Genomic DNA, 19069 nt, shown 5'->3' with positions numbered 1-19069 from the left:
CCTAGAGTTTACAAAAGAGGAAAATAAATCCAGTGACTGTTGTGAAAGATAATCAGAATCCATCCATAGTGCTTCATCCAAATCATCTAGAGAAATCACACAAAGACAGACAAACACTTACATTCACACCTGTGGGACAGTTACGGGACATCGATTACATTGAAGCAACAGGGAGAACATGCAAACAGAAAGATAAATAATTATTGGAAATGGAAATTTGAGGGAACGATCCACGAGCCCAGGCGACTCTGAATGAACCGCAAAATAAATGAAATGAGTGTAGACATGAATGGATGGAGACAAACATTCTCAGCAGATTTGGCTGTTTTGTCTTGGGCAGAACATTCATGCTATATAAGTATGGAAATATGTCATCATACATACAACAGATTAACATGTCCCAGAGATTCACTCAGAATATAAAAAAAAAAAGCTTTATGAGGCTCAAAATGTGCTTGAATCATTAATACTTTATCCAAATCTATATTTTTCAGTTTCTATATATAGATATATTTCCTCATCTCTTGGTTCTTTATATTTATTTATATGTGTGTTTCCAGATAGAATCATGAATTTCATTCACTTTTAGTTTTTTTAAAGCCATGTTTTGTAGCTCATTATTTGTGTTGCCACACCTGGAAACAGCAGAGTCGTCGGCGTACAGCGACTCCAGTCAATCACTGTCCGCTGCTTTAATTTCAGTAGATAGTGATGTGAGGTAAATGTCGCCCCGTTTGCTCTGGTTCATGTTTGTCTGTAAATGTTTAATTTTGGCCTACAGAGCTCCGCATGCATGTTCCATCTGTCAGGGTTGCTGCTGATGATGGAGCGGAGCCGGGTTTTTCTTTTTTTTTTTTTTTTTTCTCCTCAGAGTGAGTGAGGATGATGGGACGGATTACACTGTCAAAGTCTGAAGAGCAAATTGCGGTTGAAGTGTCTGTTCAGTGGGTTTTTTTTGTCTTAATTGCGACTGTTTGGGCATTTGTGCTTCGGTGCTCTCTCTGTCGCTCGTCTTCATCTTCCGCTGTCAGAGCCGCAGTGAGACTACAGACTATAATTGGCACTTAATTGCTGCCGTGGCAACGGTGCTATTTAAGCCGACACTGCAACTAAGACATATAGCGTGTTGCACAGGGAGGGGAAGGAAGACGCTACCCATGCTCTCCGCTCACTCCATTTCTCTGAACGTCTCTAATGCATAGGGATGCGTTAGGGTCAGCGACGTTCGGCTTTTGGTGTGTGTGTGTGTGTGTGTGTGTGTGTGTGTGTGTGTGTGTGTGTGTGTGTGTGTGTGTGTGTGTGTGTGTGTGTGTGTGTGTGTGTGTGTGTGTGTGTGTGTGTGTGTGTGTGTGTGTGTGTGTGTGTGTGTGTGTGTGTGTGTGTGTGTGTGTGTGTGTGTGTGTGTGTGTGTGTGTGTGTGTGTGTGTGTGTGAGAGAGAGATTACAGCGTTTATAGTTCAGCTGACCTGTTTTCAAGCTCCATTGCATTTCCACATATAACGTCCTCTTCCATTTCGCCATAATTCCAATCGCAGCCCTCCACCTTCTGTGAGGATTCTGATGGAGGGCTTTGGGACAAATAAACGTTTAATATGTTGTTTCCTCATTTGGAGCATTTCTCATATAAATTCAGCTTCATTTTTTTTTTTTTTTTTTTTTTTATAATTACTTCAGATCTCACAAACCTTTGTAACAAACATGAACAAAGAAGAAAACAAGAACAAACTCAGTTTGTCCAATTCTCCACCATTTTGAAGCATTTGAACGTGTTATAATAATGATAATAACTTTATCTGTATAGCACTTTTCTAAACGTGGTTACAAAGTGCTTTTACATTATAAACCACAATACAATTTGCATTGATAAAATACAGAACAACAACAACAAAAGTACTTCAGTTTATAAAGATTATTATAATTATGATCATTATTGTTTCATTTGAGCCATCACATACAAAACGAGAAATTCACTCATCAGAATCTGTAAGTTGCACTTTTTTAAACCATTACGGCTAATCATTTGACTTATATATCGAAATATACCATCTGGGACCACTAGATGTCACTGTATGACAGCGGAGTGCAAAATACGGTCATATATTTAGTGCCATATCTGGATAATTTATACAAAATATACATTAATATTGATACTCTCTTGTTTTCGTCATCTTGAGATATTTACTAGTACGAGGTAGTAAAGACTCTTCGACCACCTCTTCTCCTGCACACCTGAAACTCGGGGGAGTGTATTGTAGTGTGTTGGAGCAGTGAGTTGTGCCACGTTTGGTTAACGTTGCCATGGCAACCCGACTTGAGCGAATCCCAGTGTTCACGAGCGTTTGTTTGAACTCTGCAGAAGCCATCTGAACTGTGGCGGCACCAAAACGGCAACACAAAGACGGAATGAAAGAACGAGGAAACTTTTTAAAAAATGTTTTCTGTCAAGTTGACCTTAAAGTGTGAAGGATGTTTGTCGGGTGACGGATCATTTTGGCTGCCGGTTTGAATTCAGTCGGTCTGGTTTGCTCACACCCTGTCCTCCTGAGTCATGGAGCTCCAGCTTCAGCCTCCCGGCCTGCTGGGGAGGGAAAGATGCTTCAGATGTTACAAAAAGGGCCAAATGGCTTTCATCCAAACCTCCACCGATCCTCCCAGCTCCGTTCCATCCATCGCTCCCTCTCTTCATTCTGTGTCATTGTTGTTCTCTCCTTCCAATCTGTCCCAAAGCAAAACGCTCCGATAATTCCTCTGTCAATTCCTCCTTTTTCCTCCTTCGGGTCTTTCTTGTTCTTCTGTCTTTTTTGCATCCCATCGTTCAGGGGGCGTGGCCTATCCTTTCACTGGCGTTAAGACGAGCACATTGCTTTGTATTCGAAGCAAAATCATCGTGTTGCAGGGCATGTGTGTGTGTCCGCACGGCGATGACGTTAGCTTTGCGCTGTGTGATTGTTAGGCGTGTGTGTGTGTGTGTGTGTGTGTGTGTGTGTGTGTGTGTGTGTGTGTGTGTGTGTGTGTGTGTGTGTGTGTGTGTGTGTGTGTGTGTGTGTGTGTGTGTGTGTGTGTGTGTGTGTGTGTGTGTGTGTGTGTGTGTGTGTGTGTGTGTGTGTGTGTGTGTGTGTGTGTGTGTGTGTGCGCGCGCCAGCAGCATCGTTCCTGTTTCATTATGCTTTCTTTCGATCAGCTCTTCCTCATTTGTCAAGTGATTACAGAGGCTCTACTTGCACTTTGCACAATAGTGCCGTTAACGCTTCAGCATCTGGACCTCAAACACACCTCACTGTTGTCGAAAAGTACGACGCACACAACAGAGATTCAATTCTACAGATGAGCGGTGATCGGCGAGGGGGTGAAAACCTTTAGAAGCTTTGTGGGAAACCAGACGGAGACGTTAATGAAGGGTTTGGCAGGCGGGACGCTTTGTGTTTGCTCCCGATCCTGTGAGGGACACGTTAACATTTCTCACTCTATTACTGTAATCGCTCCGCGCAATTTGTGACATTTCAGAGCCTGGGTTTTGTTTCAGTCCCCGTGCGTTTGACCAATTTTATAAAAAAAACAATTTCTGAGCCCACAGAAGGGCACTAATGGAAAGTGTGGACTTCTGCTGGTACCGTCTGCTGTCTGCTAATAGAGCCGTGAAATCATAGCAGTTAAATACTAGCTTGAGCTACGTTCACCCCAAGGTGCAATTTATGTTTTTTATTACAAAAATGTGTGAAAGATTAACAAGAAATGAACGGAAAAAAAAAAAAAAAGGCAAGGTTGCCTCTGATGTTGGATTAGCAGATTTAAGCTCCGTTTACACGACATTTTCAAGTAAAAACAATAAACTTAATTGCGTTTTGGTGTCTGTTTCCATGACAACGGTGCTCGGAGCCACTAAAAATGCAACTTTTTGAAAATGGCTCCCAAGATGGATTTAAAAAAACCCAAAAGACAACTGCTTCTGCACATGCACACCAGGGCTGTAGTACATACTGTAGTTCTTCTGCAGATGCGCGAGTAGATGGACAATAACAACAATGGCGGCCTCCAGAGTGGCACGCACCAGCGCCCACTAGTGGCCCAACTGAAAACTACAGCGTTTCTGCTGTTTGGGACTTCTGGTTTCCAAGTGCTGGCTTGTAAACGCGCAACTTTTCTGAAACGAAAGTGGAAAAACGATGCGTTTTCACTTGAGACGTTGTTAAACGGGGCCGAAGTGAGAAACTATTATTCCAACGTACTTAAATAGCAAACCGATGGAAAAAGCTTCAGATGTCTGCAGAACTAGAGAATGAAGACGACACCTAAACCCAGTGTTTACTGCCTCGACCGTGTCACGTAGATTTCCCTCCGTCACACTTTAGCAGCAGCAGCTGCAAATAGTCCCGGGTCCTTTACAAAACAGCACAGCGGCGGAAGTCTGTGATCTGTTTTTAGACGCCTTACCTTGGCCTTAGGTGGATTCACAGAGAGGAGAATGATTGAGATGACTGAAGTTTTTATTTAATTTTTTTTTGGGGGGGGGGGGTGGGGGGGTGGGGGGGGGGGGGGGTTGTGATTGTATTTGCAGCTTGGCATTGAGAAACACCGACGACCCTTTCTGACAGTCTCCCGATGAAATATGTCAGCGTCACGTTGCAATCCTATTCTAGTCTCTTCTGCCTGTAAATCTATTTCTCACTGTGTGTGTGTGCACATGCAGACTGTTTCTGTGTCGTGCTTAGTGTACACGCGCACACACACACACACACACACACACACACACACACACACACACACACACACACACAGATCGTAGCTTCCAATATATTTCCCGCTCGGTGCGCTGATGGAAGCAGTGGAGCTCGACTGACACAATTACACAGGTTCATACAGGAGGAAATGCAATCATCTCACACACACGCACACACACACACACACACACACACACACACGCACACACGCACAGCCGATTGTTCAAAGCCAGATGTTGCACAGGTTCCCTTCCTCCAATCGACTGGTTCTTCATCGTATATCGAGCTGCCCTCCAGCTGTCCAGCTGTGCGGTGAACTTCATCTATTAGGTCCATTCTGCCTCTGTTCACGGTTTTAAACCCTCTCCCTCCTTCTCTTTCTCTCTCTCTTTCTCTTCTGACCTCTCACCTTCATGTTTTGTTTCTGTTGCTTCCTCTCACCTTGCAGGCATAATATTCACCGACAAATCTTCATGGAAACATATTTTCCAAATGTTTTATTATATATATATTCAGATAGAAATGACTAAAGCAACCTATCTACCTTCTACTTGGTTACTGAATTGATTTATCCAAGTATTAACTCCAAACTATCTTTTTGATTGGGAAAAATGAGGTCAGTCCCAGTTTGTTATAACTGGGATAAAGCTTCTTTTTTTTTTAAATCAGAAGTTTATGCTGAATTACTAATTCCTACAGCAACATGTCACCATTTAAATTCAAGTCAATCAATACACAAAGATACCAAGTGACTATAGGCGTGTATGTAGATAGAGAAAAGTAACCTACCAGATAAATCTGAAGGTCAAACAACTGCTATGAATGTAAAGAACAACACGTCTGGAGGATTTCTATACATGTAAAGTAACATTTGGATGGCATCATATAGACCTCCAGAGGATCAGAGAATTTGTTAATATCAAAATTGGCTTTAAAGACCAGAACATCTAAAAAGTCTTCGTCAAAATAAATTTTGGGAAAGAAACCATTTATGTAAACAAACCATCAGCCAGAGTATAATCCTTGTAAGTTTGCTAAAATGTCTAAACACAATTCCAATTGCATGGACCCAAATGTTTTATCTTTAAGTTGAACTGTTCCTTAATGCTGTTAAACCAAGAATAAAAGCTACGACCATGACGGCTTTGAATAGAAGAGCTGTGACGCTGTGGCGGATTTCTTTCTGTCACCTGGTTTGTTTTAAGAGCATTTCAGTTTGCATGCGTGTCAATGAGGATTTAAACTACAATGTTCAGGTAGATCAGGGACGACTTTAACATCTTGTTTGCTCTGACTGTTTCTCCACCGGCTCTCTGGCACAGATACTCTTGTTTACCTGCATTCTCTGCTGATGTTATTATGGGATTAATGGGATTATGATGTGTTGAGTTTAGAACAGGCTAAGGCGGAGTTCACTTCCACAGATATATTCCATATAGACAAAGTCCGTGTGTATGTATCTCTGAAGGACTTTTCTTCTGCTGTAGGAAACTCATTCATGTCTCTCTTTATTTGAGATTCATGAATAAACAGCTCAAAATGTGTGTCTGCCTCCTGGTTTTCCCCGCTTGTGGGGTCCGATCTGCCTTGTGGGAACCAAAGTGATGCAGGAACTCACAAGGTTTATGTGTGGTTGTGATTTGATGACTGTTGTGGGGAGCTCCAGCTGTGTACACACTCACATTAAGGGGTTTTTTCTCTCTTTCGGGGCTGAAAGAGCAAGTCTCCGTCACATCAGTCCATACATGTGGGAGTGAAGGTGTGAGTGAAATCTGTCCGGGGTTCTATTTAGAGTTCGGCAACAAGTTGTTGTGTTTAATTGGTGTAAGACTTCATGAAATTAAGTGTCAGAGCGGTGTCCCCGCATGTGTGTGTGTGTAGCAGCAGTACAAACAGCACAGCCCACTTGTTTTGTCTGTCTTTGACGTCATCAGAGTCCACAACCACCATTATCCGCACTAGCAGCTCTGTTGGTGGTGTGTGCGGGTGCAAATGTGTGTGCGTGCGCAAATGTGTGTGCGTGCGTGCGTGCGAGTGAGCTCGGCTCAGTGATGTGATCCTATTGGTCGCCTGACGATCCACCTTGATCGCCAGGGGCAACGGGAGGCAGTGCGATCACTTGCCATTGTAAAAGATGCGCGGAGCGTGAAGTGAGAGTGACGGAGGGAAGCGACAGTGAGCGGAAAACCAGAGGCTCGATCTGAGGCGTGAGGAAAACGCCAGGCGACTGAACAGAAGCCTCAGGAGAGCTGCAGAAGAAGGAGTGATGAAAGTTTAGTGAAGTGGTCGCGGTATGAAAGGCAACATGAAAATCATTTTTCCAACAGGCAGGTGGAGAAAGTGATTGATCACTGGGTTCTGGAAAGAGAAAGAGTCTTGACTTTACAATGTTCAATCAACAGAATGAGGTTAATAGAGATTCCTTCACGCCGGAGCTTTACATCCTCAACGGTAGAAGACAGTTTGTGATGAAGGTTATTTAAAGTTTGGACATTGGCCTCCGGAGGGGGAGAGAAGGTGGAGGGGAAACAAGGAAAGGGGGGAAGAGAAAGGACGGGGGCATGCTTGCTTTAATACAGCGAGGTCAATCAACACAGGAGTCAACGCTCGGGTCGCCGCAGATTAACAGGCTCATCTTCATTCATCACCCGGCTCGTCTTCGTGACGCACTTGAACGAATGTACATCCTCATTCCACATCTGAAAGACCCCGAACCCCACCCCCGCCCCCACCCTCCCTCCAACATCACTGCCCCGACAGTTATTGAAGATAATCAGTGTGTACGAGTGGAGAAAAGCAAACGCTGCAATGTTTTTCAGCCATGAAATAAATTGCTAATGTCACACTCACACAGATCCAATCACATGACCTCTTTGGTGTCAAATCCTGCATATTAAGTTCATCAGATACAGACTGGACCTAATTACAAAAGGCAAAATAACTGAATCTGCATCATGGTAAATCTCCAGTCTGAATAGAGACGGAGAAAAGAAAAGAAAAAAATCAATGTTTTGTTCTTTGTATTTGCTGTGCCTAGATGAGCATCGGTAAAAATGTTAAAAGCATTGATGGGAGCCGATGGGACACTTTGCTGAGTGGCTGTTTTGCAAGCAGAGGGATTATACCGAGCCAAGATGACACTGTGCTGCGTCAGTTCAATGAAAGCGATCGTATATCCCTCCTCCATACATGTTTTATCCAAGATAGGGTCCCGGGATTTGATCCTCTCCGACAATAAGCACCCGGGGAAAGCCGACTGTCCACACACAGATTCCTTCATACAGTCGCCCAGACAAAGCAAAACACTGAGGCTGGTGTCAAATTACACACTTGTTCCAAGGCCAATCCCAATTCCTGTCTCAAAAGGCAACACTAGAATTAAACTCCTGAACCTTCAAGTCTAACGCTAAAGCCTTCAAAACCTAAAGTCCTACCTAATTGTATATATGTGTGTGTGTGTGTGTGTGTGTGTTAGTGTGTGTGTGTTAGTGTGCGCATGACTCACAAGGAAAAAATCCTGAAAGTGAGCGTGACTGACAAGTCATGACTAACCTGTTGAGTCATTTGTAACCGGAATGTGCCGGATACACCTCTGTGGAAGCCTTTTATAATGTATACTATAATTATGTTTTAATGCAGACGTTCTTACCTGAGTACGAAACATGTACGAGTACAACACAAGCCGTGAGTAGTGAGTCAATCGACTGGGTTGTCGTCCCAGAAAAACTGTCGACGTAATGCGTGTTTTGAATAAGGCGCACATCAGATATATGATTAAGTCGTTTCATGTTTTACAAACCGGCGCTCACGTCAGTGCCATGTCAGACGTGTTTCTGTGGTGCAAAGCGAGAGCGGCTTTCATCCTCAAACATATAATTATGTTCATTTTTGTGCAGTAATATAATCTTCTATCTAAAAACAATCCCATGATGAAGTGACGTCACCATATATGGCAATTTCATTTAGACACAGCAGACAAGACAAGGAAGCTGGTTTCAAATTACAAGTGAGTGATTATTTTGGTAGATGTCGGTGGGAAGTTATTAAAACTAGAGCTACGCTCGGTAGAGCGCAGACCTTCGCAAACGCCGCATTTGTTTGCGGAACTGAGTGAGCATCACCAGCATGTTAGCCGTTAGCTCATATCAATGCTAACTAGCCTGTCAGGTAGCAACGTCACTGTGTGAAACACTGAGCAGTGAGCGTCTCCACGGCAACAGACGCTGATCTCCTTTGATGTCTTGCACGAGGTGCCTCTCCCATCCGCTTTATGTGAAACATTCTTTCCGTAGTCTTTTGGGATTTATTCGGAAACGGTTAGCCGTTAACGTCCCAACATCTAATCGACTGGTCCGTTGATGGTGACGAATAATCAGCGAAAATTTCATGCAATTCAAGGGACTAGTTTTTTGTGAAAAGTTGGTCTTTTTTGTGTGTAGAATTTGTATTTTCTCCAGGTTCTCCGGCTTTTCAAAGGGCACGCTAAAGTATGAAGTGAGTCTAAATTGATGTAGTGGTGAATTTATGGAGACGTGGATAACATGTGAATGAGAGCGGTGGCGTCAGGCTCGAGATGGGCTCCTCTACAATCTTAAATGAGTTTGTAGTTCAGGTAAAATTGTTGACATTGCAGCATATTCATGGTCCTTTGTTGTGTGTGTGTGTGTGTGTGTGTGTTTGCAGGGGGGCGTTCTCGGAGGTGGTCCTGGCCCAGGAGAGACTCACCGGCCGCATGTTCGCGGTGAAGTGCATCCCCAAGAAGGCCCTGAAGGGGAAGGAGAGCAGCATCGAGAACGAGATCGCCGTGCTGAGGAGGTGAGCTCCTGTCACACGCGCGTGCACACATAAACCTCAGAATTCCCGGTTACCGGGGCAACTGTGCATCTCCTCTCCTCCTCCATGCCTACCCCCCCCCCCCTATAAACCACCCTCGCCCCCGGGTCACGATCCACAGCCCACCCGCTGCACAAGCCAACACGGACATAAATATACATGCTTAAGGACTGAAAGTTGTGCCTGCCAGTGTGACAGAGCACAAAGCAGCTGCACAGAGGAAAAACAAGGCCGCAGGATGTTTTCATTAATGTTAATGTTTAATGGAAATGTGGGTTTGAATACATGTTTTACTGAAGGAGGAAATATCCCGCGCTGTGCCGACAAAATTTTGTCATTTACTGGATATTGCTGTGATTCTGAAGTCCTTGATTAGATTTCCTATAGTGTCGCTGTGACATCAGCTTCAGATTGAATCATAGGGGTGTCGAATGGACGAGGCCACCCGATGAAATCTTTCCCTTCCCGAGCACTTCGTGACAATATACAGCTGCCAAAATAAATCAGCGCGCAGCATTCGCACTGACCTGAAGGCACGGCAAAGACCCAGTGAAAATACGCCGTCGAAATGCGCCGGTGGCACATCGGACGCAAATTGGTAATGTGTAATTACAGCTTTTCCCGAAGCCGGGAAATGAGAGAGCTGCAAATCTTGATGCCGCATACACATATCGAGTGGTGTCAGAAATGTATATTGATGCCAGCAGTGTGTGTGTTGATGTAGAAGAGCTTGTGTTTTCATGTCGTGTGCAGCCGGCGGTGGCTGTTGTGGTGAGGCGGGCCAGTTTGGGACATTTCTGCCTCATCTTTTTGGATTAAAATTGGTTTTTGAGCCAAAGAAATAATCAAACAGACCCAAGCATAGCAATGTGTTCATCCACATTGTACACCTAATTCATTCAGACATGCATTTTGTCTTAAAATTTCAACTCTATTCCAACCAATTCTGGATATATTAGTCAACCAGTCATCCACGTCCACATAGAGGCAGAGTGAACATGAAAACTCCACATGGAATCTCCCCAGCTTGGATTTAAAAACTGCTGACCACTGCATTATTATCCAAGCATAACACGTGAATTAAAGAAAAAAGAAAAGAAGCTGATCATGTTTCACATGATTTGCCCAGAGGCAGCAGGTTTCATTAAAGCTGATGAGCATGCAGGATGAATCGAGTTTCACTGTTTTTGTTTAGATTTCACACAGGCAGTTTGTATTTACACGGAACTCCCAAACGTTTTTTCCTTGTGAACGCCGTGACACCGTAAAGGTGCTATCTCATTAAAGACATTACGTTGGTCTAAAATTGGCCGTACCACGGAGCGATACAGAAAAGCAGAACCAGTAATGTGGGGAAGACACGAACGTTCACTCAGACGAATGACTTCCATTACGGTAAACAACTGAGAGCCTCGGCGAGCAGACAGGCAGTCTCTTCCAGACCAGTCAATGTGAGACACCAGGTCGTCTTTGGATCCACATCATCACTTTATGGCGCTCGGATGATGAAGATAGAAACAGACATCGTGTTTTTAGAGTTTTTTTTTTTTTTTTTCAGCACCAGATGGCAAAAGCAAACCCACTCATAACACAGCAGATAAAGTCCATCCGCATCCTCCTGATTGTTGACAGTTCATCCTCATTTCCCAGGTGTGGGATTCCCAGCCTCAGTGTCAGTGGATCCAGCCTTCAGGTTGCGCTCACGATACATATGACATGTTTATTAACCCATTTCGTAACAATTTCATCAGTCGAAGATAAAATATATAGAAGCCATGTAAGAGAAATCACTGTAGAAGATCAAAAAGGCGACGCTTCCCACTTCTATTATTGGTTTATATGAATATTTAATTGATTCTCTGATGAAACGGGCTACAAAGGCAAGTTGATCTTTATCTACTACAACTGACCCACATCTCAAGTTACACTGTGTTTTAAATAGATCCTCTATGTTTAGCAACTTTTTAATCATCCACAGTTAAACCAGAGTGTATTCTCAGCCCACAAGGTAAGGTCGCTGTTCTCCAGCTGATTTTACTGTGGAAATACGGCTTGTTATGATACTGATTCACTCGGTGGTCACCCTCTATCCAGGGGTGAGTCTGAGCATAATGATTTAGTAGCTCCGCACCCTGAAGGAAAACCAGGGTGACAACTACTGACAACACACATTTCATTATATTTGTCAGAAAAAAGGTTTATTCAGGGTGAGTAATGCCAAAATATCACACAAAACAATGGCTTAATTCCTCGATCCATTACTGCCCGTATGAAAAATAAAGCAAATAGCCTCTTCACTAACTCAAAATAAAAGAATTCAGCAGAAAAATGGCTTTTCACCTCATTTTTTTCATCCAAAAAACACAAGAATGAAAAGCAGTCTTCACTGTGCAGCGAGAGGAAAAACACAAAGACACGTCTGTAACCTTTTTAACCAAACAATAAAATCTCTCTGAAGAAACAAATCATCCTTTTATATTAGGAGAACGGCGTTTATATGAATGTTTCTATAAATAAAACACATTTTCTCAGTAAATACCTGCCAGCCTTACTATGTGTCTGCAGTATTGGGAGGTCACGTGTGGGTTTCGATTGGCGATTCAACAAATGAATTGAAGTCACGCTGTGACAAAACGATGATTTCGTTGGCAGCTTCGTCTTCTTGGTCATTAGAAGCTGGAAACGCTGCAGTGATGGACAGAGAGCAGATTGATTGACGGGCTGAACACGGTGGTGGTGTTACCTCACTGTTTATCTCAGCCTGGTGGCATTAACACAATATAAACACATATTTCCTAAGTGAATTATTATTGTATTCCTCTTATCTTAAAGTAATCGAATCTCGCTGCCTGGTTTCTTTGCTTTAAGATTTAACGGTCTGTGAAAACATCAATTTTTGCTTCCAGTTTTCGAAAGAGTTTAAACTGTGCTGTGTTCTGTGGTTGCATTAGAAAACCAGTGTCCTGGCATGTTTCTATAGAAATCATTAGTAAAACTTTTGCAGGAAACAAAAGTAGAAAAGCGATAGTGTTTCCAGTAAACAGTGTTTTAGAGAAAGAAGATCTTTTTAATGACGAACCATTTCCTCTGAAATGAGTCTGAATTTAATATCACACCTGGAACACTATGTAATTGTTTTAATGAAAGCTCATTTAGTTGCGTCCTCCATTTAATCCTATTTATTCTTTTAATTTCTTTCTAGAAAATAAAAAATACAGAAAGAAAAAAAAAAAAAAAAAAAAGGCACACACCTGCAAAATAGAACATTAACCGGAAATCGGTGCCCCTGGTTCACTGCTACAACTTTAGAGAAGTCTAACAAGAAGGTGAACATTTCTAGATCTCAGCCGCGTCTTTGAGTTTTGCCTAATTTTTCATTTAAATCCCTCGACCAGGCCTAAATGACCCAAACTATTTGTGGACGCTCCGTGGAAATGGCAGAAGAATTCAGCTTTTTGTGTCAAATACGTTGTTGAGAAGAGCAAAAAGAAATGTTTTTGACATTTAAAAAATGTGGAGATCAACAGAAAAAAGCACAGCGAGAGAGAAGAGAACGAGCCGTTTTCATATAAAATCTATTTATTACCAAAGAAAAAAACAAGCCGGAGTTTTGGTCGGGAGCATTCCTGTCCAGTTTGCATGTTCCCCTTGTGCGTGCATGAGTTACCTCTGGTTACCTCCAGTCTGAAAAACACACGATTGAAGTTAAGTAGTGACGCATGGGCGTGAATGTGTGTGTGCGTGGTCGTCTTCCTGTTTCCATTGTGATGGGCTGGAGGACTCTGGCTTTTGTCCCCGGCCTCCACATGCAGCCAGCTGAGATTGGATTGAGCTCCGAGTGACCCTGAATTGGATAAAAAGGTAGAGCAGATGGATGGAGGGGAGGAGGGAAAAAAAAAAAAGTGGCAGAAAAGCCAGTGTGCAGCAGCGCCGGCTGCTAACAGAGGAGACATGAAGAAGGAATCCATGAATGACAACAAACTCAATGCAGCGCGAAGCTGCTGAGGTTCAAGAGGGTTTTTTTCTCTCTGAGCACTCTGTCATTACACTCTGCCAGGCCTTCATTATCCCTTAAACACACACACACACACATTATCCCCTTTCAACCTGCACTTGGTGTGTGTGTGTGTGTGTGTGTGTGTGTGTGTGTGTGTGTGTGTGTGTGTGTGTGTGTGTGTGTGTGTGTGTGTGTGTGTGTGTGTGTGTGTGTGTGTGTGTGTGTGTGTGTGTGTGTGTGTGTGTGTGTGTGTGTGTGTGTGTGTGTGTGTGTGTGTGTGTGTCGTGCCTCAGCTCTGTGGTTCACCGGCTGCTTTCCCGCCGTCTCGGAGATCATACACTATAAAATAATAAGTGTTAGATGCTCACCTGTGCACCCCGGTGTGTGTGTGTGTGTGTGTGTGTGTGTGTGTGTGTGTGTGTGTGTGTGTGTGTGTGTGTGTGTGTGTGTGTGTGTGTGTGTGTGTTAACGTGCACATGGCCCTGGGGGAAGATCGCCTCTGCTTGCAATGCAAAAGATGATTAACCCACACACCCACTCACAAATTCCACTGTGTTCCTACAAGGTTTGAGGTATTTGGGTAATGAATGTGCGCCTACACACTAACACACACACACACACACACACACACACACACACACACACACACACACAGAGCGATTTAAACACCCTCATCACGCTGCCGGTAACCATGGAGAAATGAGGAGAGAGACAACAGGAGGATGAAACCGGGTTTGGGGAGTATGAAACTGTTCTAAGTGGAGATATCGTCCATGCGACGCCTTTACCTCAACATTTACTGGATGTAGTCAAGTAGAGCAGGATTTCACTTTTTAATCTCGTCAATGCGCAGTAAGCCGGAGGGTTTGGATGATGTCATATGTAATTTTTGAAAACTGTTTCCTTTTAAACATGATTTGAAGAAAAAAATTGGGTAAATTTCTCCATCTTCTTTATGAGTTTATCCAATTTGGGGCAGAAAAATGTAATGAAAAAGCAAAAAGTGGAAGTTCTGATCCAACAGAAGCTGCAAGCAGCCGTCTGAACAGCCTTTCCTTCAATTATCTCCCTTCTTATTAAGTATGGCTGATTTGTTTGGCTTTTGGCCTGACGATGCTGCACCTCTGGAGTAAAGAAGGGTTGTTAGATATAATCCCACAAGAGGCTCTAATCTGGTCAAACCACCGAGCAAATTGGAGAAAAATTCTTACACTTCATCAACTTTTTAACATCGATTTCAAAATGGACAAAACACAACACTGAGTCGAGCTGTATACAGTAGTACAGGATAATAGAATAGAAATACTTTATTTTTCTCAAAGGAAAATTCTTTAAATTGTTTATAGGTGAAGTTTCTTGTGACATTTCACTGTATTTTGCCCCAGAAGGTTTCATTTCATTTGATTTTTGGTTGTAATTGTTTGTTTTTTTGAAAATATGAACATTTCCATCTGGTCTAATCCACAGCACGACGAGGAAAACCTTTAGCGTTTGAATTATGACACTGTCCAGGATCCTGAAAATGAAATTGGGCTGCGAGTGGCCGCTGAACTAAGATGTGTTCGACACCCGTGATTCAAAGTGATATAAAATAGAACTGTAAAAGGTCGTTTTTTGTCACTAAAGTTTGAATTGTTGCCCGGTTGCACTCTGGAAGCTTGTTACCTCATTCCTAACAGAAGTATGAGGGTCAAAGCCTGCGAGGGTGAGTCAGTAAACAGACTCCAGAAGTGGCAGATTTTTTTGCCGTGGCATCAACCGGGGTCGTTATTTGTGCGTCAGCCGTGACTCAGCTCTGACTTGTGGCACAGGACTCGCTGCAGGGGTCATTTATCAGTCGCTCCGGGGCTTTTGATCATCTGACGCGATACTCAGCCATGCGTGAAATGAGCCTATAATTTAAATGTGACGGGGAGCTGCAGAACAGAGTTCAAATTGTGGCTCTTTAGTCAACCAGAAGTTTTAAAACGGTATAAATATGCGTTTTGAAAATCTGGGCTGCATGAGGGGGTGAAACACTGTCGGATTAATGCGACAGAAAGTTAATGAGCAGGCAAACTGCCAGCGGTTCAACGGGATTAGAAATCTGGGTTTTGTTCATGTGGGACGCGCTGCAGTTTTGAACTCTTTCCCGTTGGTTTGCAGGATCAAGCACGAGAACATCGTGGCGCTGGAGGACATCTACGAGAGTCCCGACCATCTCTACCTGATTATGCAGCTGTGAGTTCCTTTATTCTTTTTATTTATTTTTTAATCTTAATGCGTGAGCAGCATGATGGCTCTTACAAATGTTTGAATGTGAAAATACAAAAAGTCAAGCATTCGACCAAAATATACAACTTTGAATGTTGGACACAAACTGCACGGAACCAGTATTCCTACCCCACAATACACCCACAGACTGAAATGTGCTTTTTTGGGATTTTATGAGAGATCAGCAGAAAGTAGAGCATCATTATGGAGTGAAAAGGAAAAGCTTTGTTGTTTAGAACAAGAAAAGAAATGGCACCGCGATTCCCTTCATCTCTTTGAGCAGCTCAGTAAGAGAGAACCATCCAGTCTGTGGCCATCAGGTAGATTTAAAACATTTAAATGAAATTAAATTAAATTAAACCGTCAAATGGGAAATGTAGTGATTTAATTTGACTTTTAAATTTCAACCTCTGCTACTTTCTTTCCCTCCAAAATCGCACATTTCTCTAATTTTATGTAAAATAATTTGAAATAATTTCACACCGAAATATCAAATATTCCAACTTTTAAGACAAAATAAATAAGAAAATCAGTAGAAATGTTTGATTTATAACAGTCAGTTGATCATTCACACGTTGATTTGTTCAGATTTAATGACTTATTCATCAGACACCAACATATGAGCCAAATATTCACGATGCCTCTTTCTTACGCTTTCAGTCCCATGCACACACACACACACACACACACACACACACACACACACACACACACACAGGTCCTCCCTCCCCCACACACACACGAATACAAACCCTGCTGGCTGCCGGGCCTCTGTTACATCAGCGGAGGGATGCAGGCTCACCCGTGGCTCGCCCCACTGGCCTCCTCTCCAAGGTCAGAGCCGCTTGCATAAGAGGGATAGTTGGTCTGGCAGGTTGGCGCTCGTGCTGGAAACATCCAGTCAAGTTCAGGTGGAAGTCACGGCCGGGGGATTACGGAACAGGATCCCTGTTTACAGAGTCGGTGTCGCCGGATCGTTCCGTGTCTGCCTGTCGGACGTGTTTCACGGCTTCAGTTGGTTGGTGGCGCTCGGTCCTGCGCTCCTCCTTGGACTTCATGGAGGTTGTGGGTGAGATGAGACGAGGATCAGGTCCGGGCCTCCTCACCCCCCTGCAGGACACCCAGACACTGCCGGGCGATAACTAACACACTAATATAATCTAATCTGTGGCTTACTGTAGCCTGAGCTGCTATAATAGGTTTCCCCCCCTGATGGGATTAATAATGACTTTCTCCTCTCATCTCATCTCATTTCAGCACAACTACCAGCCTTTTCACATATTTTTCCAAACTTGTCCTCTTACTTCCGCTTGTGAATTTTTATTTCAACTTATTTTTAGTTTCCTTTTGAGCAGAGTCACTGGCGCTTCCTTCTCCTACGTTCCTCACATTTAAACCGAATTCATCTGACGATTGAACAATGAAGAGAAAAGAAAACCTGACATTTTGCTGTGAAAAGACGAAGACGAGACACAAAGGCTTGATGAAGACGCCGAAATGTGACGTCTGAATGAAGCCGATAACATGATGTATTTAAAAATGAAAAAAAGAAATGTTGAATGAATATATTAATGAATTAATTGGGAAATTAGAATGTTTTGGTTATGAAATAGTCTATATGTATGCGACATTACTTACTGTGAATGCTTTCAGGAGGAATCGTCATTTCATGTCTTTTGGTAGGAGAGTATTTCCTCCGTCCTCAGAGCTGCACCTCCTTCTACGTCACTTTAAATCTGGCTGGCTGGCTGGACTCCAGTCAGAGGTCTTCACTCCAGACTAAGCCGTTTGACCTTTTTGTTGAGTTTCCTGTTGTCAAGAATAAAACGTTTAAAACGTTCATCAACCCGTAATCCCCTGGGCTCTCCCGTGAAACAGCTTCCTCACTGCTCCACTTCAGGGGGATTAATTATGCGCTGGACATCAAGGTTCATAATTATAGATTGAAATCCTCCGATTGGACTTTAAAACTGAATTATACAATTTCTGAAAGATTTTTATTTATTTATTTTACTATTATTTATTTATTTATTTATTTATTTATCTATCTATTTATTTATTTCATTTTATTTCATTTTTAAACTCATTACTAGTATCTGGAGACGTGAGCAGAAAAGCCCACACCTTCATCCTCCATCCTCTACCTCGCTCTTCTTCCTCCCTGCGCCATCTGCTTCTTTCACTTCACCACTTTCTTCCCTCCTCTCCTCTCACACCTTTTATTTTTTCCATCTTTTTTGTTTCTCTCCAGGAACCACCTGCTAGTCGAACAAGAGGTCAGTTTCCATAGTTACGGGGTCAAAGGTGGGCGGGGGGGCGGGGGGGCGGGGCATTATCAAGGTGATGCACTGATAAAATAGGTTATTGTGGGTTTATTTTATTTTGGGGGGTTTTTTCAGCTACTTTTCATACAGTGAGAACATCAATCAAGCAAGAATATATCAGGATTTTCCATTAACACTGAATATTCTCACTAAAATCCACCTGCAGTTATCGTCCTGTGAGTTTCAGCAAAGCGCTGATAATCCCCCAGTCGGCTGCACATTACCCGCCGTGCACACTAACAAAATGATGCAGCATTAAGCAGCTGAAAGAAACTCTGGGATTTAGTGAAAATTGCAGTTGACTTTGCGAGATGGGAGTAATGTTGCTCCACTATAGTAACGTCACCTGCTTTCTTCCCTGACAGCCACCGACTGTAAGTTTATTTTTACCTCCAAAAATCCATTTCAATTCAATTTTATTTCTATAGCGCCAAATACAACAGTCATCCGAAGGCACTTAGGTGGAAATGAAAACGTCCTTTTAACAGGAAGAGACCTGCAGAACCAGAGACCGTACTGTGGCTTTTCTTTTCTGCTTTTTCATTCCACTCTGATCCGAGGAGAAATAAAGATTGAGGTTGAAACAATACAGAACATGTGACCTTATTAAAGAATGTGAATTTAAAAAGTGTTTCGCTTCGGCAGAAGAAACCACCGTGTATGTCGAGCTGGGCAAGTAAAGTCGTGGCCTCGGACGGGCTTTCGGGTTCTATGAGAAGATTTTTATCTCGTCTTCGGTTCTGCTTTCAGGTTTCGCTGTGCGCTTCTTACATGTCCGGATAGAAAGCCAGGGGAAGATGTGCGTCGCTGAAAAAGGGAAAGTAAAACAAACAAAAAAAGCTTCTGCAGGTGTAACTGATCACCACATTACTAACTCACCTCACGCAGAACGCTTATAGAAATATCTGTGCTTTTTCTTTTTCAATAGATATTAATAACATTCA

At 42.9% G+C, this 19069-nt stretch overlaps 1 protein-coding gene across 1 annotated transcript in view; it reads left to right on the top strand.

The window, feature by feature from the left end:
- The window catches only part of camk1da (calcium/calmodulin-dependent protein kinase 1Da), a 54196-nt gene that overhangs the window by 17531 nt on the left and 17596 nt on the right, over nucleotides 1-19069 (top strand). The window contains exons 2-3 of the mRNA XM_080491797.1: nucleotides 9402-9533; nucleotides 15694-15768. Of these exons, the coding sequence (XP_080347923.1) occupies nucleotides 9451-9533; nucleotides 15694-15768 (158 nt within the window). The 5' untranslated portion in view covers nucleotides 9402-9450. The remainder of the gene's footprint in view (nucleotides 1-9401; nucleotides 9534-15693; nucleotides 15769-19069) is intronic.

Source organism: Lipophrys pholis (assembly GCF_963383615.2).
Source record: "Lipophrys pholis genome assembly, chromosome: 22".
Lineage (NCBI taxonomy): Eukaryota > Metazoa > Chordata > Actinopteri > Blenniiformes > Blenniidae > Lipophrys > Lipophrys pholis.
Note: the sequence above shows the minus strand (reverse complement) of the source record. Positions and strands in the feature narration are given on the sequence as shown.